Source organism: Taurulus bubalis (genome assembly GCF_910589615.1).
Source record: "Taurulus bubalis genome assembly, chromosome: 4".
NCBI classification, from domain to species: domain Eukaryota; kingdom Metazoa; phylum Chordata; class Actinopteri; order Perciformes; family Cottidae; genus Taurulus; species Taurulus bubalis.
The window spans coordinates 8231591-8259410 of NC_136592.1; the positions used below are offsets into that span (position 1 = coordinate 8231591).

A 27820-nucleotide genomic window follows, 5' to 3' on the forward strand; every position below is an offset into this window, starting at 1 on the left:
GATCTCCACGACAACGAAAATCACAATAAAAGCATTTCACCTCCACGCGACTCGAACCTAGCTTGCGTCGCAACAAACTAACTTGTCCGGAAGCGACTTCTCGTCCGAGTACGTCGCTGAAACGCTTCCCCCGAAAGAGATGATTACATTTCAATGGTTCCGGTAGCGCGCGGGCGCACCTGTCAGCAATTGATTGATAGCTGTCACCTGCAAGTTAGAAACAGGACCAACGGTCAGTAACAAGTTGCTTGAAGTCTGTTAACCTAAAAACGAAGTTATTAAGACATATTTTGACTTGGAGACGTTAATGAGCTCATTTAAATTAGCGTCCACCCTTAACGTTGCACCGCTTAATTGAGGAGAAAGTGACAACTGCTGAAAAGCCATCGTTGTCCCTAAAACATGTAAGTGGTCTTTAATTCAGCCATCGTTGTTGGTTCTTTTTTGACAGCATGTTAATTCATTGTCGGTTTAAAATTCATTCGTGGTTTCGGACCACAGTTTGGACTGAAACTGCGGTCGCGAACCATATAGCGCAGGTTAAAAGTGTGGGTGTCAGGCCGAAGCGCGAGCAGGTGGAAGCCGCTCCGTGTCGCTGCTGCGGCCCTTTCGTATCAAACACAATCCCGTTGGGGGAGATAGAAACTCTGCGCAGGGAAATGCGAATATGTAACTTAATTCACCAGTGCCGAGCGTCACAACGGCAAGAAAGGGACCATTCGGACGTGTGATTTATTTTGTCGCATACCTGAAGAGGAAACCCAAACAAGCCAAGAGAAAAAACTTCCTGTAATGACTGGGGGTTCTGTGAGAGAGCGAGAGAGAGAGAGCGAGCGAGAGAGAGAGAGCGAGAGAGAGACACAACCCGGTGAGTCGAGTTTGCGAAGAAGTGCTCTCATATTTCAGCTGTCTCTCGGCAGCAAGAGGACTCGTTCGAAGCTGGTGGACTCTTTGGACCGCTAATCATCGGTGGACTTTGACTGCGCTTTAAAAAACACAGTTTCCCTCTCAACCCCGCAGTCAATAGAGCCTATTTATTTAAAAGGAGTTGTTCCTCAAGTCCGCGGCAATGGGGTGAGTAATCCAGAGAGCGCTGCCCTTCAGAGCGCGCTGCTCATGACACCTGCACGGACTGTAATGCTATGTATGTATAGGTGTGTGTGGCAAATACGACCAAACATGTCTACAAGTAACGGTAGTTTACCTGTAAAGCTCTGAATACATTTGATCATCATTGCTGTAGTAACCCAAAGCTTACCCGTGCTTGTTTGGAACACGGAGAGAGAGAGAGACCCCAATTTACTCATATGGCCACCAGCCAGATTATTAGGCAATGTTGGTAATTTAAGAGGTGACTTCATCTGGTCTTCGTGATCTGCGTGATTTTTATTTATTATTTCGTGAGTGAAATATGTCTAATTATGGTCTTATTTTCTAGCAGAACGTTTTTGATGAACCAGTCTTGTTCCTCTTTGAATACTTCAACGCCTACGTGTGTGTGCGCGTGTGTGTGTGTGTTTACAGTGCATTATTTTGCCTTCATAGCCTGCTGTGGTGTGTGAATGTTGAGGCTCAGTGCCATAGTTATGCAATCACTAGCTTGCTTCACATCTGCATATATTGCAGATTTTTTTTTATTTAATTTTTTTATTTCTGGAGTACCTACTCCTGTTTGCTTTGCTGTTAATATCAGCTCAGTGTAATTTAATTTATTTCAGAATCAAACCTGCCTCTGAGTACTTTATGTAAACAGACTCACCCAACAGGCTTGAAAGATAGAGGAGTCGGTCGTGGTATTTCATGACAACTGACCCAGTGGACCAGCAGCAGCAAGACAGGAGGTCGGACCTACTGGCAGAGACAAGGCAATACGTTTCCTTTTGTCCAGCTCTGTGGTTTCAGTCGGTGCCAACCAGTAGTATCATTTTACAGTGGAATTTTTGGGAAGGCGGTCACAAATAGCTCCCAGGAAATTTCATCTGTCCACTCATTCCCTAAAGCCACTGGGTCATAAACTGATTTGAAGCTGGAAGCAGCAGATGTTTGGCATTTTTGGTTGATAAATTACTTAAACAATAAATAAATAGTTTGGTCAACAAATCACTGCTACGGCAGCAAATGACAATCATTTTAATTATGGGTTAATTGTTTTTTCAGTCTCTTTTCATTTTTAAAAAAGCTCATCTCTCATTGAATAAGCAAAGGAAAGCAACACATTCTCAATATTGAGAAGTTGAAGCAAAAAACAACTTTAAATAGTTGCCTATTATTATTCTGTCAACCAATCAACAATTCAGCATTTGTGAAGTGAAAATCAAGATTGAGTTCATGTGCAATACATTTCATCCTGATTACATTTGGTAATGATACAATGTGTCAATCAATATCAGAACTTTTGTTTTTGCAGGATTTTGTAATTTTGCCCCTGCTCTTTGGTCCTAAATGGAGTTAAAGATTAACTATAAGTCGGACAACACACACATAATAACATCTATCTTCCTTTAGCCCCTTCCAAGGTATTTGGTCATGTGATCCATCTGTATCCTGTTGACCTTGACACATTTGTTATTGATCATATCATTTCCACATGATTTGTAAAGCACAATAGTGTATGGATTAACATTGTATATGTGCAGCGTTCCCAATAAATCAAATATATGTAGTTCATGGTTGCTGCACTTCAAGAGGTGGAGTAAATGCGGATAATAACAGATAGAAAGTGATTTTTAAGTACAGTTTCCCAGCTTAAGTGCATCTCAAATTGCCCGAAAGCCCTTTCCTAATGAGTAAGTCGTCTCTCAGACAGCAATGCAATTAGTGTATTGCTATTTCAAATAAGCCATGCGGGGAGCAGCACTAACACACAGATAGCTGATAATCTGCTGGCTGGCCAGAGAGTGGCGGCTAAAGGCTTAACACTCATTGATTAGGCTGTGTGACATGTGACGTGGTTGTGGGTCTCTTTGCTGCCCGAGCAGGAAGTGTGGAGCGTAAGCCTGCTCAGAGGGCGGGTTCCCCGACTGTGGTTGAAGACCTGAGGGGAGGGTTGTAGAGGTGTAGTAGGGGAGCAGGTCTGGCTGTTATTAAGAATCATGGGTAAATGGAAGGGGACATACTGACGGAGGATTGGACGTCTCTTCACCAGATGGTTCAGGCCTAGGAGGCCATCTGCCGCCACGCTGTGCTTCTGTGGAGACTTCCTTTTCCTCGGAGCGCTCAGATTATGATGGGCTCTGCTCTGCATCCTATCGTGAGCCTGTATAGTCAAACACTGAGCGTGTGGTGGAGCAGGACCTGCTGCGGCTGCTGGTTTGAATTTGGCCTGCTGCCTTTGTTGCATGCAGTTCTGTCTCTCTCTCAGTTTAATGAACTGTACTGGCATGAGGTACAGTTCATTAAACTGGATGCTGCCAAAACATCGGTATAATAATGAAGGTCATTTTTATAGATTAGAAACAGTGACAGAAAAATCTATTTGAAACAGAGAGAAAGATTAAAACTGTTTTACAAATGGAAAGTATAATACAATGACAATTAGGCTAATTAGACTGAATCTTATGATTTGATGGATTCATTATTGATTCATTTCGCAATATTAAAATGTCCGTTAATATTAATTAAAAAAACATAATTTTGCCTTTTTCGTGTGATCTACTGCATGTTTTACCACTGGTTTAGTCTGTAAAATATCCCATCACAAAAAGCAGCAAATGTTTGACATGTTTGCTTTATCAATTGCTGAAGTGACTAATCAGTGATCGAAATTGTTGTTAATTAATGTCAGTAAACTAACTGATTATCGACTAATCTACAAGCAATAAATGCAATATAACGGCAAAGATGTTTTTTTTGTCACAGAATGAAGCTAAACTAAATTTGAAAAAGCATTTTAAATCATTAAGAAAACCAGTCATGAAAAAATATTTTTTATATATATATATTACAGTTTGTATTTTACCCAAGCTTGTTGGAAATCAGTAATTCTGGTAATGGCAGATATTTGAGTAAAATAACAATCTGTTAAAAAATGACAGAGGACACAATGAAAGCAATCAAAACAAACAAATGTAGTAGCATTAAGATGGTTTTTGTTGTCCCTCCCTTCCAACATGTGTTGCTCTTTGTACATTACCTTTTTAAACTATCCTTTGAATAGATGGAAAAAAAAAACTTACGCTCAAAATATTCACCTTGAGTTGCTGTTAAGACAAACGGGCTCCTTTTTTATGTAAATGTCAGAAGATAAAAGCGCTATGTAGCGCTGTCATCGTTCTCTTTTAACCGCAGTATTAGGTATTCGTCTCACTCAGCAGGGATCTTGAAGTCCAGGTTACTGCGCACTACTTCAGGCAAACCTGCCTTTTCTGACCTCATTAGTAGAGCTCTGTGTTTATTGCGATAAAAGCCCAGGTGGTGTTGATGATCCCACAGAGCTACTGTGCTCACTCACTCAGACAAAACACGGCTCTCACTAATAAGGCAGCTCTGGCCTCGCAGGTAAACATGACAGAGGGCCTCAACTGTGTTCATCTGATAGGAGCAAGATTACAACGGCTAATGAGAATCCAAGTTATTACATTTTCTTTTATGGCCATGAATGGATGCTGCACTAATTTGCTATTTTAATATAGCCAGAGTCACCAGATCTGTGCACCTTGTGGCCCAGATGCTTTTCAGATTTCTCATTTTCTCCCTCTGAAAGATTTGAGAGAAGATGTTCTGCGACAGAAAAGCCAATTGTAACTTAGTTTATTCCCTAGAAGGTGAGGATGAATAAGTGCTCTAACTCCGTGTTTCTCCCCCTAATGTACTGTAGATATTTGACAAGTGAGTAATGCAGCGTTTGTCACTAAAATTATTTGAACAGAGAGAAATGCCTTGTATTAGTCAGACTACTTAGATTCAAGGACAGCATTTCAAGCATGTTTTGTCTGTAATATTATCTGAAGTATTTGATGTAGCCTGATGATCTTTTTCCTGCTTTACTGTCTGTCTTATTGATATAACTTGGCCATCGGGGAATTTGACCATTCAGCCCCTGAAGTGGTGTAATGTTATGTGTTTACTGCCTGCACATTAGATCAGCATGCTAAAAAGAAAAATTTAATGCTCACAAAAGCTGTTTGTTATTCAGGCTGTTTGCTGCATGGACTATGTTTACATCAGCTTACCGGCAATTATGTGGTGCCTTTAACTCAAAGTGTCTGTCCAGCTTATTGTTTTGCCTCTGGAGGATTCAAAGGAAGAGTAATGTTGTCTCGATAATGAAGAGATCCTTTTAAAGCCTCACAGGCTCATTCATATAGTTATGCCTGTGGGTCTGTAATAGTACCTGGATGTACAGTTGACTAGTTTGTTCCTTCTCAGTTCATTTCACGCTCCAAACCTTGTGTAAAACCCAGATGTCATGTGTTGATGCTGTCGCTGTCTCTGCTGACCCGTTCAGAGGGACATCTCTACAACAACACTGGCAGTTAAGAAAATAAACAAAAGTTTCATCGCGCAGTGGACAACCCTCAACTTTGTGGGTGGTGGAGCTGGTAAAGTAACATTTAGTTAATTTAGTTAAATGTTGCAATGCACGTATCTGAAGCTGCTGAGAGTGCTGGTTTCTGTCAAACAGGCTTCGTAGTCTGTTCTGTGTTTGGCCTGAGACTACCTGATCAATAATCTAAACAGCTGACATGTGGCACTTTTGTTTGGACAGAAAAGTAGATGTCTGTGATCGATGGGGAAAGCTTGTTTGGGGACTGGAGCCTGGAGTGAATTCTTACACTCAGGAATCTGGACGAGGCCATTTTCTCAACAACAAAACATTGTACCTGAATTCTACATCTGCAGCAGAACCTGAATGCAACTCCATTAAAATCACCATCCAAACTCTTAGTCAAAGATGGAAGTTGCCTGCTTGTATTCACACTTTCTCTTTTAGGGCACTGTCATCCTGCATCGTCTTAAAATGTCGTCTTTAAGCAGGATTATCCCTCTCTCAGCAAACTTCACTTAATCTCTGGGGAGCGCGGGGTTTGGGTAAAACACAGGTGTGTAAATCAAACATTTAAAAGGATTTAAGAGAACTACAGGCAATGGGCTTAGTGGTGCATCACTCACAATATTGCTGCTCAAAGTTATTACCATGCAATTATTTAGACATGGCAGCCTTTTGCAAAACCTTTCTTCCTCAGAATTGAAACTATAATTTTTGGGTGTCCGAACCTCCATTTGTGTGAAAATGATTCATGTTAAAATATTCACACTTGTACAGTTTGACTTCATCCTCAGGTATCTGGATCAGCACTCAGCTCCTTGGTTTTAATTTATTCTGTGGGTGCGTAGGTGTATGTAGGCATTGACGGTGCAGCACTTGTTCAAACCTGCTCTCCCCACACAGAAACACACACACACACACACACACACACACACACACACACACACCTGTAAATTATTTAAAGCAGCAGATGGGGACAGAGCACCCGACAGTCAGTGAGAGACAAAATCCAGCGGTCACAAAGTCCCAAATGTCAACATCATTTTTTTTTATATATTTTTTTTTATATCCAGTTTAATCAATCAACCTAATGCTTTTTATCTCAGAAAAGCAGATCACTGGATTCCACCAACAGTTGTTTGGGTGCATCCATGTGTTCAGCAGTGGCCTTTCACTTCTCTTCCCCTGCCAGTGTGAGCTGGCTGTAGACACTGCCGCTGCAAAGGTCAGCATGTGTGTGTTTGTGTGTGTTCGTGTGTATGAAAAGCGACAACAGTGATCTGTATAATGGGTTTTTGTTGTTCCCAAAGCAGATGAAAATTGAGATTAGGCTTAAAAAGGACAGTGAATTTATTAGGCTTTAATTTCTGTGAGAACCATAATCCCAATGACAGTAAAAGCTTTATTAGCTCATGAATTATCGCTGCTGTTTCGCCGACATTATTTTCACCGGGACCTTTATCATCGTCCGTTGAAGTAATACTGAACTGACTTTCCTCTTGACAACTCGCTTTGGCCAGTTGTTGTATAGCATTGCAACAGCAACGGCACCATCTCTACCCTGTGAATGAAACCTCTAGTCTGGCCTACAGGAGATGTGATTATATTTCTGATAGCTTTAGCAGCTTTTTGTTATTTGTAAGAATAATTTCAAGTGACTTTTTAAGAACATTCTCTCAAGTGTTTTTTTTTTTTTTTATCACATCCCTGTGCTCTTTAAAACATGTAATATTTATGATGGTTTTTGCCCTGCCTGAATGTTGCACCAAGCAGTGTGGCGGTGCCACTGAGTAAAGGTTCAACAACCTTCACACATTCAACTGAAATCCTTCATGTCATTAAAGTAAATGGCAGGCCATGAAGGGAAAGCAAATAGAGGAATGAGGATAGAGGATCAGGATTTCAACAATGGAAAGCTAGAATAGCTCTCTCCTGGGACCATGTTTGTAACCAAGTGGGAAGACCATGTGCAGTGGTCATAAGTGACAACTTTAATGTTGTTTAACACACAAATCTTCTCTGGAAAATTGTATATACATTCACATGCACGTGTCGCCATCTACATTCACACAATCATTGTCCTACTATTCAATAGTTGATGGGGTTAAAGAACCAAAAGACAGAGTAATGCACAGTGAGGACGAAGACTGCCAGCAGACAAACGTTCAGTTTCACCAAGGAAACACTTGTTTTAGACCTCATCAAAACATCACAGGGCACCTTAACTTAAAGCTCGCTTAGCAATCACGGGTGCATGCAGTCGATACGCCGTGAAGCTTCCACCACTACTTGTGTATTGCGTGACAGTTTCTGGTGTGACCACGTGCACTTAGACCCATGGAGAAGACCAGGAAGAACATCCAAGAACACATTTTTAAGAATAATAAGTTATTGGGCCGAGTGGAGATGCAGAAGATGCAAGGACAAACCAATAAAATATAAGAAGGCACAGTGAGACAGAAACAGAGGTGATATACCAACGCATTCAAGTAGGCTATAAAGATAAGCGTGAGGCAGTGAGAACCCAGTAAACTTCGCCCTGTCTGAAAGACACGCATTCACTTTCACATTTTGACTTCCAGCAGGATAAGTAATTCCCATCTGTCTCCCCCATATTCTTCAGCTTCATCCATTATTGAGTTCTTGAGGTGTCCTCTGATCCCTCTCATCCAGCCACTCCACCTAATTATTACTCGCTCTTGGGATTGATCAGACGAGCATCACAACCACCTTCACTCCCCTTTTCAAAATAAGAGCTTCCGGTGGACATTGTAAACTTGCTGGATCCAGTCCCTGTAAAGCACCACCATTTTAAAAAGTGCAACTGTTTTCTTCACTCGCAGCAGTGGCGTATGGAACTGACAATATGAGTGTACTATTAGTCAGTGACAAGCTGCACTACAACATTCTAGAAATATTCTTGGATGGAGTTGCGGTTGAAACCGGTAAAGCAAGAAAAGTATGATGCAGTAAATTCTTTCAATTCTTTCAAATGTCTAATGGTAATAGCATGTACATATGTTTCACTAATGTTATTTAAAAATGAATCAAAACTAACCAAATAGCAGGTGTAAAGAGCAGACATGTGACATTTCTCTAGATTGGATAAAACGTGTAGCTTTCCCAGTCATAGATTCTAAATATTCTCACCTACATAATTGTACACTATACCAGTGTAAAGATGTCTGTGTAGTAGGACGTTTGCTTTAATGCCTTGAACAGAAAACCTAAACAGAGGAAAAGAGGACTTTCTGAACATATTTCATATTTTGATTTCAACTCAACGTCCCAGTCAGTAAGTCATTTGCGTGCCTGCTTCAGTCGGTACGTGTGTTCTAGAGCGAGAGAGATGTCTGTGCGTTTCTGAATGCCATAAAGAGGAGAAACATTTCCACTGTATTTTTTTCTTTTTCAGTGTGCAGTCATTCACGTTTAACAGGCTTTCTGATCCCGCTCCTTCATCAGCCTGTTGATGCTCTTCTGAATCTCACAGGCAGCGACCTGCTCATTGCCGGGAGGCAGATCGCTTCTCGCTCTCAAGGATAGATGATATTGAACTATTCCCCCACTACGGTCATTGTTGGAGTGGGCTTTGAAAGCTTTTTTGTTTTGCCATTTTGGATTCGGTGCAAAATTCCCAGATTTGAAAGCTTTTTTTTTTTTAACTAATGTGAAAACATGTTATTGTATTGTCTTAATTTACTTATTGTTTCATGACGGGTGGAAGTCGTGTTCACAATGTTTCCCAATATAGTTGTTGTTTGCTCTATAGAACTGACTGACCGTTGCTTTTATTGCAGCTTTAATTTAAGGGTTTTTATTGAAAAATATTATTTTACAATTGCTGTTAATAGCTTTGCTCATATAATTCATTGCTCCTGCTGGCTGTAATTGTCATGGTTTAACTTGCTCCTCCGATGAAGTCGCCACTCAGCCCTGAGTGGCTGATGCAAGGCAATCGGTGTCAGCCAAAGAAGAAAAAAAAAAGATAAAACATTGCTGAAGCGGTTAATAGCTGATGTGTATCAGCTGTGCTAAAAGATTTTTCCGAAGTTGAACAAACATATTTACAGAGTGCTTCAGGCTAAAGAGATGAGAAGCATTGTGAAGTAATTATTTCTAATAGGGCTGTGTGTGTCAGACCAATTGTTCTGACAGACTTTACTTAAAAATGTTTGTTTGTTTTGTTTTCCTCTTTTTTTGACAACCGTGAGTCTTTTCTTCTTTGACTTGTGTTAAGTAGACAATTGTCTCATGTATTTGGTGCACCGGGGAAATCTTCCAACCGACGATAGATGTGAGTGCATACAGATACACACCAGTGCAGTCTCACACAAACACTTGGATATGTGTTACTGAAGGGAGGCTGTGTTGATGTGCAACTGGCTTTGGTTTGTGGTAAACACCTGTCTGCCCGACTCTCAGGACTCTCCATCTCTGGAGACGGAGAACAGTGCCCCTGTCTCTTTTAGTTACATAACTTGCATATGATGGATCCTATCTGCAGTGGTCTTTCCCTCATATCGTCCCTGTCCTCTGCGTTCCAGGGAGCAGCCGATCTACACCACCAGGGCCCATGTCTTCCAAATTGACCCAACCACCAAGAAGAACTGGGTCCCTGCCAGCAAGCAGGCCGTCACCGTCTCCTATTTTTACGACAGCACGCGCAACAGCTACCGCATCATCAGCGTGGATGGATCCAAGGTATGTATGTGTGTGTGCGTTCTGTCTGTCTATCTCTGTGTGTGTGTGTGTGTGTGTGTGTGTGTGTGTGTGTGTCTCTGTGCGTAACCATATGATAAAGGGATGAAGGGGAACATTTAACTGCTCTCAGGAGAGATGGTCAAGGCTGAGGAAGAGCACTCAAAGATTGACTGGAATTAAAAAAAGTGATAAATTTGACATCTGCACCTCCCACTGATCGACAACAACCTAACTGTTCACCATTTAATATGTATTTTAATATGTAATTTCCCTCCAAACATCTGACTCATTAGATCATTGGGGAAAACATTTAATTAAATCAATATTATGTTATATATATATATATATATATATATATATATATATATATATATATATATATATATACACACAATAAAATCTTCATAGGTGTCAAACTGAAAGGAAAGCTTTGCAGATTTTCAACCATCTTTGTTTCGTTGCGATGTGGGTGGTATCTGCAAATGAACGATGTCCTGCTGAAAGTATGCCGGATGACACAAACACATTCTCTTCTACTTATGCTATGAATCATGATTTGAACTAGTGCAGCAATTCATTATTTTTTTCACTGTTGATTAATCTGGTGACCATTTTTCCAATTCATTAAGTCGCTAAAAGATAATTTAACTAATATAAATGTTTATCATGAAAGATTAAAGTTATTCCCAAGCAGGAGAATTGTAGTCGGAGCAGCAAAACTTGAAAAACAAGAATACGTTGTGCATTGTGAGTATGTGCTGTATGTATTGAGAAGCATAAATAATAATAGAGACACTAGAGCATACACACCAAACTTGATATCAAGTTTATGATCTCAGATTTGAAACACAACTACACATATGTATGTCCAGGCTCACAGGGCATCACTTTAAATGTGATTGTGCCTGCCAGCTTTGCTAAATTGGTGTTATTAAGATGGTTATGTAAGGCATGTTAATTGTTCGGCACAAACAAGTAACATGTAGGTGGAACTCAAAGTCTGAGAGAGCAAACCTCCCCTTTAACAAATACACAGCCAAGAGCTGCACACCTGTTGAGCTGCAATTAAACAAAATGATCTGTAATTTACTGTCATCTACAATCGGACCACAGAGCTTTTAAATAGCGCTTCTTTTTTTCCAGTCAAATCCCTCTGCCCAGATCTTTGACCTGAATTTATGTTTTTCTTTTGATTTCAGCTTCACCCATGTGTGTTGCTTGGTTACATGGCATACATGTGAACGTTGAGCCCATTTCCCCAAAATGTGATTGGTTTTCACAAGACAATGATGTTGAGATTAAATCCTGCATGTGATCAGACACCATGCGAGTCTGCTTGTGTACCATATTCACACCGTCTGAAGAGTAGATTATGTGTTTCCATGGCAATCGGATACTTCTCCGTGTGTGAAAACCGGAGGAGAGTTGTGACAGTGGTATCCCTCTGCAGATATTGTCACCTTTCGCACAATCTCAAATCACACAGATTACCTGCAGAGCCACTTTAGAGCACGAGCGGGTTGACGGCTGATTTAATCCGTTTCTTTTTACCCTGGACGTCTCTGTGTGGGTGAAAGGCCTGTTGAGCTCAGTGTTGGGATTACCAACCCAACAGCTGAAGGGTGGGTCTCAAGGACCTCAACATAGATATATGTGAATGTAGAGTATTTGCATAGCAAGCATTTTCTGCAACATCAGACATAACTTCTTAAAAGTGACAAATAGATGCAAACGGCAGATGAGATTTGAGATTAGGGACCCATTTTCCTGTATAAATGATTCTTTAAAATAAAATGCATTATTTCTCTATTCCTGCATAGCATTGTTGTTGTTAGACAATATAAAATAGCTCTCTTCCCACAGCTGGAAACCAGAGGCAAGACTCTAATCTGTTATGTCATCGAGCAGCATTTATGCAGCTTCAGTGCTGTCAATAATTGCATGCTTTTATAAAAAAAAGGTCTGTTTTCTTGTAAGAAAGATATCAAATCTGTTTCCAGAAGAATCTTGTTCTGTTATACGCATATATGTTTGTATATCCTCAAGGCCAGGAGTCATCTCTCTGCTCTCCTATTCCTGTCTCCCTCCCTCTTTTCTTGTCTCTCTATTCAATTTAAAATGCCTTATTAGTATGAGTGTAACAATGACAATCTTGCCAAAGCAGGAGGTAATAATATTATAAAGAAAAAGGTTCAATTAATAAAATCAAGACAATAGCAGAAATAATGAACCATTGCTCCGTTTGTGTGCGTTTGTAAAAGTGTGTGTGTGTGTGTGTGTGTGTGTGTGTGTGTTGATGGCACATACTCTCCTGTAACGGAGGAGTACGTGTCATATAATGTCTGCATGCAGCAGCTATATGTGAGGTATGAAGAGGAACATGTGTTAAATATATAATTGGAGAGATTAATCAAAGGGATGTTGGTATGAGCAAAGTAACCGAAAGCGAGGAAATGTTGAGTCGTATCAAATAAATGTTAAATATATTTTGTGTTCTGTACACTAGCTGCGAGGGAGACGGGTCTGTCGAGAGGAATAGTCTGTGCTGCTGCACACAGTAACTGTGACGGACCGTCAGCTTCTATTCGTCCATCCGTGATGGCCGGGCAACTCGCTGATGATGATATTGCAAGTAGAGGAGCACATCAGCCCTTTTGTCTCTTGCTCATCCTGAATCGCACTTCTCATCCAGCGATGTACCCGTATGACAACGCAGTGAGGGGTTCTTACTGTACTCTATGAATTATTCCAAGTATGATTACTTTCCGAGCTAACCTAATATGTTCTATGCTTTTTGCCTCGTATATTATTCTCTAACATCCTAGTCTCCCTTTTTTAAATTGTATTTCTTACTACTTCTCTTACAGCTAGTGTCCAAAATGTACATGTTGGCTCATGTACCACAGCCTGGTGAGCTAGAAGACGTGTTTCCAAGAATAATCATTTCAATTCCTCTAACTGAGCTTGTTAAATGTGCCAGATGTCAGTTTTTAACTAGTTTCATGTATATGCAAATATTACAATCAACAGGCAATTTCCCTGTAGGCTGGTGATGATGATGACCAACACCTTGCTCTCCTATAAAAGTGTGGCTGCACCCCAATTACACCATATAGGTTATCTACCTGTGTCAAAAAGTGTCCTTTCCACCACGTAAAAGCATCATTTCCACTGGGGATGAAAGGAGCATGTGTGCCTTGCTCCAGACGCCTGTATTTGCTCCGCCCCCACACTTTTAACTTGGAGTTTGGATGAATGATTAAAATCCAGTTGGATTGGGTACTTTACTGTATTCCCAGCCATCATGATGAGAGAATGCACTGGGTTGATACAAGTCCCAAAACAATCATCCATTAGGATTATAGTGCACTCTCACCAAAGCTGGCATGAGCTAAAGTGAATCTGAATATCAGGAAGTTCAGTATTGTAAACAACATTGCACATCACTATTTTGTCCCCAAAAAAAACCAGAACAATTTTTTTTTTTTAAACACGACTGTCCTCTAAAGCATATGTATTTATGAACTTCTTCCAATGAAAAGGATGCTGTTCATCTGCCGACAGTCTCAAAGTGACCATTGATCAATGACCTTCACACCCCCCCATTTTAAAACCATTGTTGAAATTTGATTGATCCAACTTCTGCAATACCTTCATATTCACATTACCTGTGCATGTCCACGTATGTGCAGTCTGGAGAAGCAAGTTCCAGCCCTTAGTTCTACATTTTATGTTTTTTACGCAATTTAAGAGCTTTAATAATACAGAAAATCCCCACATAATTTCTAATTTTTAAATTAGGCTCCCACTAAAGCATAAGGGGCTCGCTCATTCATAGTATGTTAGTCAGTAAATCTTCACAAGTGTATGTAGAAATGCATAACACAGCCTTCACTTGAAGGTCTTAATGTGGCGGCGCACACCTGACTTGAACTAAGTTAACCTCGCTCCTCCCTCAGAAACCAAACCTGCGTCATGGGCACCAGGGGACAGCTTGTTTTTGCAGTCCTTAATATATGATGAGATGAAATGCATCAGGTCATTAAAGCGGTTGGCATACGCACACAAATATTTAACATTTCACTTCATCTACATCACATCTCAGCTTGATAAGCAGTCCCAATTTTTCCATTTTGCTGTCTGCTTTGATGAGAGGACATGTGACCATCGTCTCGTCTTTCTTTGGCTGTGTTTCAGTTATAACACCGCTGCCAGTTCCGCCTGTTCATCATCACCATGACCATCATTGCTGCCCAATTGTCACCATTATTTTTGATACATCCTTCATAAACTAGGCTATGTGCCACACATTCAGCTGCAACTCACTGTCTAACAATTTGTCAAATTAGTGAGCTATGTTTTGAGCAAGCACAATTAAAAAAGGTATCACATTTTAGTTTTTAGACAAAACCCATTGTATAATATGTGGCGTGGAGTCACATGGGTTTTAGCTCTTTCGATAAAAATATATTTAAGTTTCTGCCATCTTAACAAAGCCACCGCTCTGTAGAGGGTGTCCTTTTTCTCCAGCTATGACGAAGTCTCTTGATTCTTGACAAGTGATCAAAGCTCTTTCCCTCGCATAGACTCCTCTTCCACGTTCTACATCTTTTCCTTTTTTCCTGACTTTGCAGATTCTGCGCACTCCGCAGACACATAATCAGCCGAGGAAGATGTCTCCTATATCCTCCTGGCTGTCTCCTAAGTTTCTCCCTGATCCTCGGGCCATTGGCCAGCCCAGCTTCGCTCTGTTCCTCCTGTGCCACTTGATCCGCAACCCGGCACAGCTGCCAGCGTCACTCCGCTCTACCTCCCTCTTTCTCACCCTCCCACTCTCACTCATTGTACACTCATAGATGACGGCATACAGTCACAGGGCCCACAGAGATGGGGGCAACCAGGTAGTCTTGTATATTAACTTGCAATAATTAGTTGAGAGTATGCCTTTTTCTGTTGGTACTCATGTTTCTACAGGATCAATAAACTGTTTAAAGATTTGTTATGCATAATGCTTGTGCGATATGGTTGAATTCAATGTAACATTTGAAGAAAAAAATCATTGACTTTCGATTAATGAATTAGTGGTTTGGCAATATGGCTTGTTTTGTCCAGGTGGCATCCTGCGGGTATGAAAAGTGAAGCCAATGCAGAGCTTCCTTTTTAAACTTGCGTTCCTTCTCTATCAAGGAGCAACTTCTCTGGTTGCTAATTAAGTCCTATTGTATAGAAGTTTATAAGAACATGACCCTAACTCTCACTTGGGAGGTAGGGTCATTTTCACTTGATTCACTTTGTTTCAATAAACATGAGTTTATCCTGTTACACGCCACAAACAGCAGGATGTGTTGCTTTACTTTTATTCCTTTCCACCCAAAGGTAATGTGGAAAAAAACAGGCTGATCTTGTCTCATTTGACCAATTTAACTGATTCTTAAATGCCTAATTTCTATTCTTGGATCAAGAGCCAGTTACACATCATACAATCTAGCAGCTCAGGCATATCAGCCAAGCAAAGGACCGAAGGTTTAACTACGTCAGTTCAATGTTACGTTGAATTTAGCTGTCACTTTGAAGAGGTACAACTTCAACCTGAAGTTCTGAACATGATCTCTGAGGCTCTGACAGGGACTCACACAAACCAAGGAGATGAAACTGAGAAGACATTTAGACTCTAATTGGCTGATTCATAACATAGGATAAATTGATAAAGCAGATTACCCTCAAAGTTGTCCAGGTTTTCAAAAGGAAGCAATGTATTTTGAGTCATATATTTGTTTTTGACATATCGCATATAAAAGGTTTGTTATTTTACCGTGTGGTTACCTCATTGGTTCCTTTTGGTTTCTTTTGCTTAATTCTTCAGCAACGGCCCAGTTTCCTCACTGATCGTTAAAGTTTCATCTAATCTTAACACTTCTCTTTGAGCCAACGCGACGAGCTCAGTTAAATATTCAGACCGTTCCGGCTTTGCTCAGGTTCCCTTTCGGGAGAAATTAGGTAACCTCTGTTTTGATAACTCTTCTGAAACAGTGATGCTTTTCATATCAGATTACCGGCGCCTTGGCTTTTTGCCACTTAAAAACCCTTGATGTGGGAATAAAGCCTGAATCGGAGGCTGTGACTGTAATCGTTGCAGTATATGACACTGATGAAGGTCTTTTTCTGTCTCTGTGCAGTTATCCCTCTCCTCAGGACCCATTAGCATTGTTCTGTATGGATCAGAAATGTCTGAGAGGGCATTGACTGCCTGCTAGTGTCCTCATTCTGTTTTCTGTTGGCTCAGTCTCTGCTTTTTGGGTGCCTGTGTCCAGTAATGATGCAGGGTAAAGTGTTTTAACACCTCAGCTACTGAAAAGATGGTGATGGAGACTGTGGAGGCGTAGAAAAGGACACGAGTCGGTCAGCCATTTGTATTCTTGAATCCTGTGATCAGAGCCATGTTGCTATGAAACGAGGGCTGCACTGTGATTAAACTGTCTTCTATTGTTTCTTAATTGTTGGGGTAATTTGCATGTGCTCTGTTTAAGTTGTCTTGTATCTTGGTTGTGTGCTTGGGTGAGTGTACATGCACAGAAGTAAGTTCAAGCTGCTTGTGTTTACATCTAGCTGTTCATATATTGATTAGAAGTGTTTACAGCTACAGTGTTGCGGTAAACACACACAATTTGAGACAGTATCTTTAGGAATCTCTTGGTTTCTGCTGTCGCTGCCTCGCCATTGGTTCCAATTTTAGAAACGCAGCAGATATTTCCCACCAGATGGTTTACTGCATAGCTACAACGACAGGTGAACCTCTACTGCTACCGATACGGAGACTGTAATTTGACTTCTTAGAGGTCAGTGGGTCATCACTGCATAGTATGTGTTTGTTTCTGTTGATCTATCTTTTTATTTATTGAGTATTTGCAAGCAATTGTGGAACAGAATCCGTCTTTCACTTGACTCCGACTTACCATTAAAGTAGGAGCAAAGTCTTTTTGTGTGGAGTTAGTTATTATTTGTCAATTCAGACAAAACTTTAGATGCTCGTGTGTTAATGCTTTCCAATGAATGAGGTTGGCACCTTTTACAAGTCTTGTCTGATATGAAACCTGCAGGATAAATTCTGTAATGAACATAAAATGAGTGATGTGATGGTTGGCTTCTTGGAGTGTGTCAGTGGATTGAAGATGGATGCTTTGATTCACAAGACATTGTGAGGCGCTCGCCATCCAGCATCATGGCTGGAGTGCTTCCAAAGATTGCTTTGTATACAAAATAACTCTGTATTGTAGAGACGTTCCCAAAAAGGTACATGAATCATACTGTATTTATGAAGTGGATCATTCTAAGAAAAAAGATAAATATGCCAATTGTAGTCAAACAGTGTGGGCATGGTGAAAGACTTCAGCACGGTGTTACAGATTTACTCCGTATGAATGGAGCTACAATAGGGGATTGTTCACGATTCATCATGTATAAGCAGATGCTGGAGCTCCTTTATTGTGTCTTGAACGAGATCCACAATTTTCACAACCCAACAGCAGGCATTATGACCGGGATTTGCCCGTCAGATGGACTTGAGATCTATGCTGGAATTCTGTGTAATGATTACCATATGTTATTTGTCCTAACAGGTGATTATCAACAGTACCATCACGCCCAACATGACATTCACCAAGACATCGCAGAAGTTTGGCCAGTGGGCGGACAGCAGGGCCAACACCGTGTTCGGACTGGGCTTCGCTTCTGAGCAGCAACTGGCCAAGGTGAGAGGACACACTTCTGCAGCATCACAAAAAGCTTGGAGACAGTTGATTTGATGTATTTGTCCTAAAACTGGAGTGCATTGGTGCACAATTTTGTTATTATTGAGATGCCAGCTGGGGAAATGAAGCAACCCGAGAAGTATTTTGGGGTTTATCACTAGATAATTGGCTCCATGATCTCCCAAAATGTGTTTCAATGAGCCACACTGCGTTTGACATTTCAGTTTGTATTATCGTCACAGCTCTTTCACGTCTCTCTCAAATGTACAGTTTTCTGAGAAGTTCCAGGAGGTAAAAGAAGCGGCCAAGCTGGCAAGGGACAAATCTCAAGACAAGGCGGAGACATTGAGTAATCACTCCCAGGTAAATTATATCTCTCTGCTGTCTGAAATGCTGTCTTCTCCACAGGCACCGTTGGCCAGAAAACTGGTAACACAGAGAAAAAAAAAAAGCTTTTTTTTTTTTTATTTTTTTTTAAACACCATCAGGTAGGTGTTGTGTGTTTCTGATTCTGTGTTTTAGAAAAAGCTCCTGGCAGGATCAAGTATTCAAATAGTTAAGTTAAATATTTAAATGAATAGAGGCCTATGAGGCTTGTGTTGAATATACCATGTCAACACAACAGCAATCATTCATGAACTGCAATTGCCATAAAGAGAGGTCAAAGGTCACCCTAAGATACTTTACAGCCTGGAAGGCACCACAGCAATTAAGAGGACCAGGAAACCAGTGTGAGTCATAAAACAATACAAGTTTCTCAGTTCAACACAAATTATATCCAATTAATGTTCCGTCAGTGAGTAAACCGCATTGGCTGGAGGTAGATCCAGCAGTCTGCCTGCTCCCTGCCTGATCTGACTCCAGATGCAGGGATCAAACTCGGCTCTGAGACACAACGCTGCTGGGCCATATGACATGATAAATACTGGCATAATTTTTTTGCCACCCCCCTGCTGTCCACAGTGTTTTCAGCGTTTTACCAAAAGAAGCCCAGGACCCTTTTCCACAGTCGGTGCATGATTTATGAGACGCATTTGTGGATTTTAAGCCATCAGAACTTTTAAAAAGCTGCAGGTAGACGAATCAAAACCTGCCCTGAACCATAACGCGTCCCCTCTGTCCCTCCCTTACCAGGAGTCTGGACGTGAGACGCCCACAACCAACCAGGCGTCCAGCATTAACGGAACGGATGATGAGAAAATCTCTCATGTCGGTCCGGAGGCCGCTGTGCTGCAAACGGAGAATGAACATCTCAAGAGTGCTGTAGAACAGAGGTACGGGTTCCTTTCACGGACACCTTAGAACAACCTCATGAAGGAGAAATGAATCTAAATGTATTTCCACCTTCATGGTATCATCACATGCCACATCATCTCACATTACAGCAACACTCTCTTCAAGGGGCATCGCATCATTTTAACTCACAGCAGCTCCTGATCGCTCTCATGTTATTTCTTCTTTTTTTATCTTCTATTTGTCTCTGCACCAAGCTGTGCTCAAATGTTTTCCCTCTCCATTTTATTGCTACTGGGATGATATCATGGCCCCTAAGGGCTCCGAAATCATCTGCTCTAATCTAAAAAGTGAAGCTGCTCGACTCCACCATTTGGTTATATGGCCTTTTATAATCCAGATGCTGTGTGTATAAATCACTAATTGCATGAAACACCAGATGGGATTAGAATGGCCCAAGGGCATCTGAGTCAACTAAAACTACAGTACATACATTTAGCCAGAATTTGTACTGGATAGTAACACAACAAAAATGACTGACATATTTGAGCCAGATGGGATAAAAGGCTCTGAGGTATAAACATTTCTTTTTTTTTAAAGACCCACTAGCAGACCTTCCCTGATAATACTTCAGACTTTACTCACACAAGAAAATATGTATTAAATGAACATCCCTGCATGAGGAGTGTGTTCAAGCATTATTTACCAGTACTTCTAAATCATCTTCTAAAAGGAACTGGTACGTAATCATACATTCATAAAAGGACAATGTAAGTATATGGAATGTTGCAAATGTAATCAGTAGATTATTTTGGTTGGTATGTAGCATAACATGTATGTATGACGAGTGCAGTTAAAGAAATTTCTTTGGACACCTAACTAAACTAAAACATCTGCCTCTAATATTATGTACCAGATTGGAAAGTTCTTTCCAGGAAACATCTTCGGAAAGTGTATAAACAGTAAAATAAAGTGTGTGTGTGTGTGTGTGTGTGTGTGTGTGTGTGTGTGTGTGTGTGTGTGTGTGTGTGTGTGTGTGTGTGTGTGTGTGTGTAAACACTGATTCTCAACAAAACTTTGGCAAATGAGAAACATTTGTTTCAAACGAGTGCATCAAGCCTACATGCATCTTTAAACTTCTCCATCTTGTTGTTGTAAAACACAGTTTGTCCACCATTTGCTTTGTTTGCCCTTTTTTCGTGCCTTCACAAGGCCTTGAGATTTAGTTTTCTGGAAATGTGTCACAGCAGTGAAACAGCCGAGGACTGCAGAATGCTGCGATGCAAGTCTGTCCGCTTTTGATGGAGAGCAGCACACTTCAAACCAGCCATGCATAAGGAAGGGAACAGTGATGCATACTAAATATACATCACAACCTCTTGGACCTTATTGATGAGACAGAAACACACATTCTGTGGCATGAAAAGATAACAAACTGTATGTTGGAGCATATCAGCAGCTCATTAGCCCTTTTGAGACTTTTCCCACTTATTTCTTCTTTTTTTATGATTTATATATCTCTTGACAGCGTTATGTACATCACGTCTAATTAAATAGTCATGACTAGAAGGATTTTGTAGCATTATGTGCCATGTCGGTGTGCACAAGCCTCAGGCATTTCAGCTCTAACCTGTCTACATTTTACTTCCATTAATAACGCTCCTCCTGGATCTCTCTCTCCGTCTCTCCTGTCTGACAGCAACACCAACGCCAAGAAGTGGGAAACAGAGCTGCAGACTTTAAGAGAAAATAATGCCAGGCTGGTGGACGCACTGCAGGAGTCCTCGGCTAATGTCGAGAGCTGGAAGAAACAACTTGCTGCCTGCAAGGAAGAGAGTGACGCGCTCAGGGAAAAGGTAATACAGTCAGTGAGGGGAGTTAAATAACACATTAATCCTGCTAGCAGACAATGCGGCAGGTCAGAAACACGGTTGCCTCTTTTTATAGAAGGAACAAAACTGCACTGCAAACTGTCACGAAATTAGTAAACTATAGATTTAAAGTGGCCGGTTAATCTAACTAGGACAGCACATTTTTGATAAATCTAGAGTTTCTTCAATCCGAGTGAGCAAAGTACAATATATTGTCTTAGTTCTATGTTTCCTGCACCAGAGTCCACTATGAATAGAATTACTTTAGTTTCATAATGCTGCAGCTGAGCTGGGGTTGCATTCATTCATTTTGTAACGTTTTTTTTTGTGTCTAATTTCCACTGTCAGTTCTCAAGACATCGCTTATAAAATGCAGCATATTTAGGATTCTTCAAATACAAATGAACAAATATTATAGGTCAACAAAATGGGAATATGTTTTGATGACCCGTTGTCTACATTGACTACTTTTCACAAAACGTCTCCTTTTTCGTTGTTTTTGCAGATTGCAGAACTAGAAGCTCAGTGTAACGAAGCCGATCAGGAGAAACAGAAAAACTCCCAACTGTCTGTGCGAGTGCAGGAGCTAGAGATGGAGCTGCACGAAAAAGAGCAGGTGAGACGTCTGCAATACATTTGTCTTGCAACAACAGGGCCACTGTTGAATACAGGGGTGTCTGTAAGAGTTTGGATAGCAATGCTTTTTTGTAATAGCGGTGGTATTTTACCTTGGCAGTTTATAATTCACTCAGTCCCATTCATCACAAAAATAAGAGTCCCCCCTTGTCTGAAGTTGCAGATCGTGTGTGCGTGTGTGTTCACTGTACACAAGCCCTTCACCTCGTGTTCTTACTCAGTATCACTCTTTATGGATCGGTGTTGTTGCTTTCGCCTACCCAGCTAAACCCAGATAATTCTACTGCCCGACGTTTTTCTCAATTTCCTTTTATCTTACTTTCTTTGTTGCTTGTTTTCTAAAGGAGTTTACTTGATATCAGTTCTGTTTTGGTACACTTGAAATTCACTGTGAAAATAGTCAGACTGGGAGTATGTAATGCATCCACTGACTTTGTCTGTAGTCAGAGCAGCAGGGAATTTGGGCACAAATGCCATTAGCGGCATCACCCTGTATGTACTGCTTCAGTCATCTATAATACAAACTAGCTGACTGTCAGCTCAGCCGAGCCTAATGGTGCTGTTATTGCTAATGAGGATGAGCCCCACGCGGTCTTTTGACCTTTGCTCGTTGCTGGTTAAATGCTGTTTCTGTCTGCAGACAAATGATTGGGACTGAATTGTGGCAATGTTTAAGTCTGGCTGCCTTTTTTTTCTTTTTTCGATAGTGATTGTGTCTCCCCATCAACGTCATAAAAGGGAGATGCAGTCGGCCGCGTGTGTAGCAGAGTGAAAGATGAACGAAACAAATTCACTTCCGATAAGAGGAAAATAGTTGATGAGGTGTTTCTATATTTCTGTTTCTACAGCAAAATATTTTTAGTATAAGTATTAGTGTGTGTGTGTGTGTATATATATATCTATATATATATATATCTATATATATATATATATATATATATATATATATATAGATATATATAGATATATATAGATATAGATATAGATATATATATAGATATATATATATATAGATATATTTATTTATTTATTTATTTTCATTCTTTTAGATATTTTATACTTTGATCACGAAAAAAGGGGCACACAAACCAGCAGGCTATAAACCTGGACACTGCGGCAGATGAAGCTCTTATAATGTACATGATGTTTGTGTCAATCACATCTTTTTTTAAATAAGGGGCAGAAAAAATAATCTGTCCCAATTTCCAGAAGCCCAAGGTGACATCTTCATCAAGGCTTCAACGAACAATTATTTTCATTATCGATTCATCTGTAGAATATTTTGTATACAATATGCCAGGAAACGGTGAGTTGATTTCATGCAATGTCTCGTTCTATTTCCAGACTCTACAAATGTACTATTACGAAACTCTCACATACGAGTAACTTGAAGCTTCAAATGTGTGGGATTTTTGAAAGGTTAATCGATTAATCTCTATTTTCTCTTTTAGCACCTGGCAGCCTGAGTATTACTATAGCATATACATCTTTCCTCGGAGGGCTGTATATCTTACACAACAACAGGAAGGAAGTAGTTCAAAGAGCTAGTTCTGATATTTGAAAAATTATAAGCAAAGAGTCGTGTCCTTCGGGGGCTTCAGTGTTTCCACAGTCCTGTGTATCAGCCTTATTGCTCTTAACAGTGACCGATTGGCCTGCAGAAGGAAGTCTCGTTGTTTGCAGAGCACTGATCCAGAAGGCGACCCACAGAGGCTCATCTGCCGAGTGACTCACCCCGTCTAGAAATGCACACGCTTCACTCCTCCAATTAAAAACGAGCCTATGAATTATTAAGCGTTCACGTGGTGTTGACCCCACCGCTGGCCAGTCGTGTGTGTGTGTGTGTGTGTCAGAGGGATGGGCCTTTCAGAGCAATAGTAATAAATGTTTTGATTAAAAGGAAAACAAACATGTATAAACGCATAAGGCATGTAAACATGTATAAACGCATAAGGCCGCCGTATTCATTCTAGTCTGTTTTTCTTTCTGTTACCTGGCTTTCCGTTGTTCCGTACCTGCTTTGTACTGCTTCCATCTTTGTTTGTGTCCTCCTGAAATGTGTCTGTAGCACCGTGTATCGAGAAGCTGGCATCAAGTCCACGACTTGGACCCTTTTTATTTTTACTCTTTGATCAGATTGATTGAAATAATATCAATCTAATATTTTATTGAGACACAGTTTCTTGTTGAGCTGCTGCACAACATTAAACGGATTAGTTTGACATTTTGTGAAATTAAACTTATTAGTTATAAGCTAACTTATTTGATGAGCAAATCGATACCACACTCTGTACGACATGTGAAGCTGAAGCCAGAAGACATTTAGCTTAGCTTCGCATAAAGACTGGAGAAACAACAGACTGACGCGAGAGTGGTCTCAATATTATCATCAAACTCTGCGAGAAAGCATAGGAGTCTGCCAAAATATTGAACAATTTCTTGAACATTTGAAAAGTTTGGCTTCTTTTGTTAAATGACCTATTGCGTTCTTAAGAAAACGACGTAGAGAGAATCAACCTGATGTTGACGTTTTGTTGGCTTTTGTATAACCAGTTTCCGTATCTATTTTCCCCAGGAATTGGAGAACCTGAGGAAGCAGGCAGAGATAATCCCTCAGCTCATGGCGGAGTGCGAGAGCGTCACTGCAAAACTGCAGGTACGTTCAAAGCACCCAGGAAACCCAACACTTGTCTCTCTGTTGTGAAGTACAGCAGAGTATAAAAGCTCGAGCTCACAGCACATGCGAGTACATGCTGTCTGCCACAGCGAGGTTACACGCAGGCTCTGAGGCGTGAGAGTTCCTATTCACTATTCTGCCTGAAGGCTGGTGACACAACCTTTCCATCACGTGTTTACTAACGCACATTGTGGTTAATGTATCTATTAATAAAGGTCCATCCCCAGCGCAACACTGAGTGGATTATTGCTCCTTTTGAAAAGTTTTCCTCTTCCTCATCTGTGAGATGCTACATCTCTGGCATGGCTTATTAGTTTCACAGTGGTGCAGATTTAATTTGTTTTGCCAACTGCAGAAACAGCTGAAGTAGAATGAGAGCTTTAATGACCAAGTCTGGTAACATCTCTGTAGGTGTGTGGGTTGTTGGGTGTGAGTATCTGCTGCTGCCAAAAACAATAAAGATTCACGCCCATCATCTCCCGTCTTCCTCGTAACAAAGAGTACCTGTCCAACAAGTCTGATTCCTTATTGAGTAATATCAGACTCTGTGAAAACGGAAGTGCCAGGCTTGCTGCATGACTGTACGCCCCGTTCGTGCCAAGTCTGACTTGAGCTGCATGGAAAGCGACGCTCATCTCGCCCTGTTCTGACTGACTCCGAGCAGGATTTAATCATCCGAGCTGTCATGCATGTGTTGGGTTATCCAGCCAGGGCATGGAGGAGAATAAAACCAACAGTGGCATGCCTGAAGTTCCTGTGCTTCACAAAGCTCGACCGCCTGGTTTGTTTCTGCAACAGCCAGCTGGATGAATGACAGTGAGAACAGAACCGGCTAGAGCAGGGGTTTATCTAGCCAGCCACCCAAGCGGAGCAGAAGCATAGACAATGGGATTTCTCGAATACCTCCATTTATCCACGAGGCCCAAAATGAAAACGCAGCCACAGTTCGTTCAGATGAAAGTGAATGGGTGAAGTAAAACTGCTAATGTGTGGGGTTTTTTTTCTGTGATTTTAGTTCTTTAAGAAAAATAATCCACTTATTTTACCCCTGTATGTGGTCATGGCTCCTCTCTATTTAAAGACGACACCCCGCGTGGAGATCAGGTTCCAGGAGTCCGCTAGAGGAGACATGCAGGCGCAACACCCATTTAGCACTCCTATTTTAAACCCCTCCCTTCAATAGTATCTTTGGCATTAATGTGCCAATCGTGTCACCTGCTAGTCTGAAACACTTGCTCAATGCAAAGGAGTTGAATGCTGAGTTGAAATGACTCATTTCTGATAGTAGCTGTAAAAAGCTTTATCTTTGGGTTGGCTCCTCAACTAAGATGCGCCCAAAAGATCAAACCATCTGACATCTCTCTTAAGACATGAATTTGATTTCCCTGTATTCACCGTCTGCTGTAATGTAACTATTGTTTTGTTTTTCCTTAATCTCCGTCCACAGACTGCTGAGACGAGGAACAAAGACCTGGAGGGCAGCATAGAGGGTCTTCAGCTGGACATAGAAGACAGTCAACAGAAGCAGGGCAACATGAAGGGCGAGCTGAAGAAGTTCATGGATATGCTGGATGGAAAGATAGACGAGCTGCATGAGTTCAGGCAGGGGCTCTCCAAACTGGGTGTTGATAACTGAGTAAAGTGGCACTGAGCTGAAAGGGTCAGAGGTCAGGTACGAGGGATTCACTACAGTGTGTCTTCAGGGCAGAAACTATGCGGCACCTACTCCCCCCAAGGTGACGTCCACTCAGACACTATCAGCTTTGGCTTCTAATAAACACTACCCTGTGAGAAAGATGTTTTTCGGAGAGAGAGACTGGCAGGAGGAAGGCCAGCATGCTCCACCAAATGCTCCATTTTGTGCGCTGGCATTCTGAAACTAAATCAAGAGTCACAAATTGAGCTTACTTATCTGTTGAGGAGGGAGGGGGAAACTGCTTTAAAAAGCTGGTGGTGGGTTCTTAGATTCTCTCCATCTGTCTTTTTGTTTTGAAGGCTGCAGCACTTCTTTATAGGCAGCTTAGAGTAGAAGAGAGGACTTAAAGGGCTAAAATGAAGAACACACAAAGGCGATGCTGATCAGCATCACTAGTAATAATTGGTGTTAATCCTTGTGGCCCCCTCAGACGATTAGAGATGAAATATTTCTCCAGACTGTCCTCGCCGTTGCCTCTCGTCTATCTCAGGTGTGTCAGAAGACAGTTTGTACTCATTGGATCATATGCACATACATGACAAACGGCCGTGACACAAAGTGCCTCCAGGTGAGTCCAGACCTACCCGGCGAGGAGAACTGGCCAAGTGATGACCATCGCCATAATATTAACTTAACGATTTTTGTCAGAAAATCTGACGAACATCCGCTTGCAAAATGAGACGAGAAGCCCGTCCCGAGGATGTAAATGGGTGTTACCTCGGGGATAAACTCAACGGACAAAAATGGTGTTAGTCCGAGGAGAGACCGCAGCAGGAAGTCATCAGCTCTCTTGTGGGTGATTTCCTTTCCTTCAGAGACATCCCAAAACAATAATGGGTCCCCCCCCTTTTCCCGTGAGTGTAGTGTTGTGTTCAGAGGACTTTGTGTGCGCAATAGTATCTATTTTTTTTTGTCCATGTGTAGAACAAAGATGTCTCCGAGGCCGTGGATGTACTTCTTCCACACTAGTTCTTGTTATGGGGGTGGTTATTTGTGGGCGAGGGGACTCGGTGGTGAATAATGTGAAAGTGTACTTCACTGATGACTGTCGGTTTGGCACCGTCAGATTCTTGGTTTCTGTTTTACATATTTATTTTTGGTGCCTCTTTGCAACCAGTGTTTCTAGAACAAACCAAGTAAATCAACCTTCACCTAATGTCTTTAGATGTACGATAATATATCAAACATACCAAACTGTCAGGATTTAGAGGTTTTATAATATTGAGGATTTGTTTGCGGGATGGTGTCGCAGCTGCTTTTGGGGAAGTCCATCTTGAAACCTGGTACATTTGAAATCACAGGCGTATGTTGTCGTGGCATATTTACGGGGGAATGCTATGATGTTATAAGTCTATATTTTTTCATCACTGTTTTGATCTACGAAGGGACATTTTGCTTCTCTCTGTTTAACCCCACCGTTCATAAGTCTCCTGAACCTGGAACACAAAGTATGAACCGTTCTTTTAAAACCAATGCCTCTTGTGCACTTTTGTGACTCCTGTTCAATATTGTACAATAGAACTGACAATTGTTAAAAATTTAGTTTAATTACAACGCTGAGTGTGGTGTCTTCTTTTGAAGTTTAAGCGATGAGGTTTGCCTAATCCCCATTTAGTCCCAAATCAGTATTGCGGGTTCTGTGGAGGAGACGGAGATGCTGTCAACGCCTGCTAATGTGCTGCAATTAAAGTCGTGAGGCATTTCTTCCTGGATGAGCTCAGAGGAGGAGGTGGATGAACCTCCAGCGCCAGAGCTGCATCCCATTGA

At 41.1% G+C, this 27820-nt stretch overlaps 1 protein-coding gene across 2 annotated transcripts; it reads left to right on the forward strand.

The window, feature by feature from the left end:
* Nucleotides 1–887: 887 nt before the first annotated feature.
* homer2 (homer scaffold protein 2) lies at nucleotides 888–27607 on the forward strand. 2 transcript variants are annotated; one of them, XM_079217015.1, is made up of 9 exons: nucleotides 888–1074; nucleotides 10036–10192; nucleotides 17809–17940; nucleotides 18211–18303; nucleotides 19075–19214; nucleotides 20873–21029; nucleotides 21550–21660; nucleotides 24256–24336; nucleotides 25805–27607. In XM_079217015.1, exons 1-9 carry the CDS (start codon nucleotides 1070–1072, stop codon nucleotides 25991–25993), a joined length of 1065 nt encoding a protein of 354 aa, XP_079073141.1. In that variant the 5' UTR covers nucleotides 888–1069; the 3' UTR covers nucleotides 25994–27607. The 2 variants fall into 2 exon arrangements, with proteins under 2 accessions (XP_079073141.1, XP_079073142.1); XM_079217016.1 differs by lacking the exon at nucleotides 888–1074 and adding an exon at nucleotides 5408–5540.
* Nucleotides 27608–27820: the final 213 nt, after the last annotated feature.

What these genes read in the sequence shown, in the direction of transcription:
- homer2 (XM_079217015.1), top strand. An exon ending in AAGAGTGCTGTAGAACAGAG is followed by an intron (nt 19,215 to 20,872) that starts GTACGGGTTCCT and finishes CCTGTCTGACAG; the next exon opens with CAACACCAACGCCAAGAAGT. An exon ending in GCGTCACTGCAAAACTGCAG is followed by an intron (nt 24,337 to 25,804) that starts GTACGTTCAAAG and finishes CTCCGTCCACAG; the next exon opens with ACTGCTGAGACGAGGAACAA.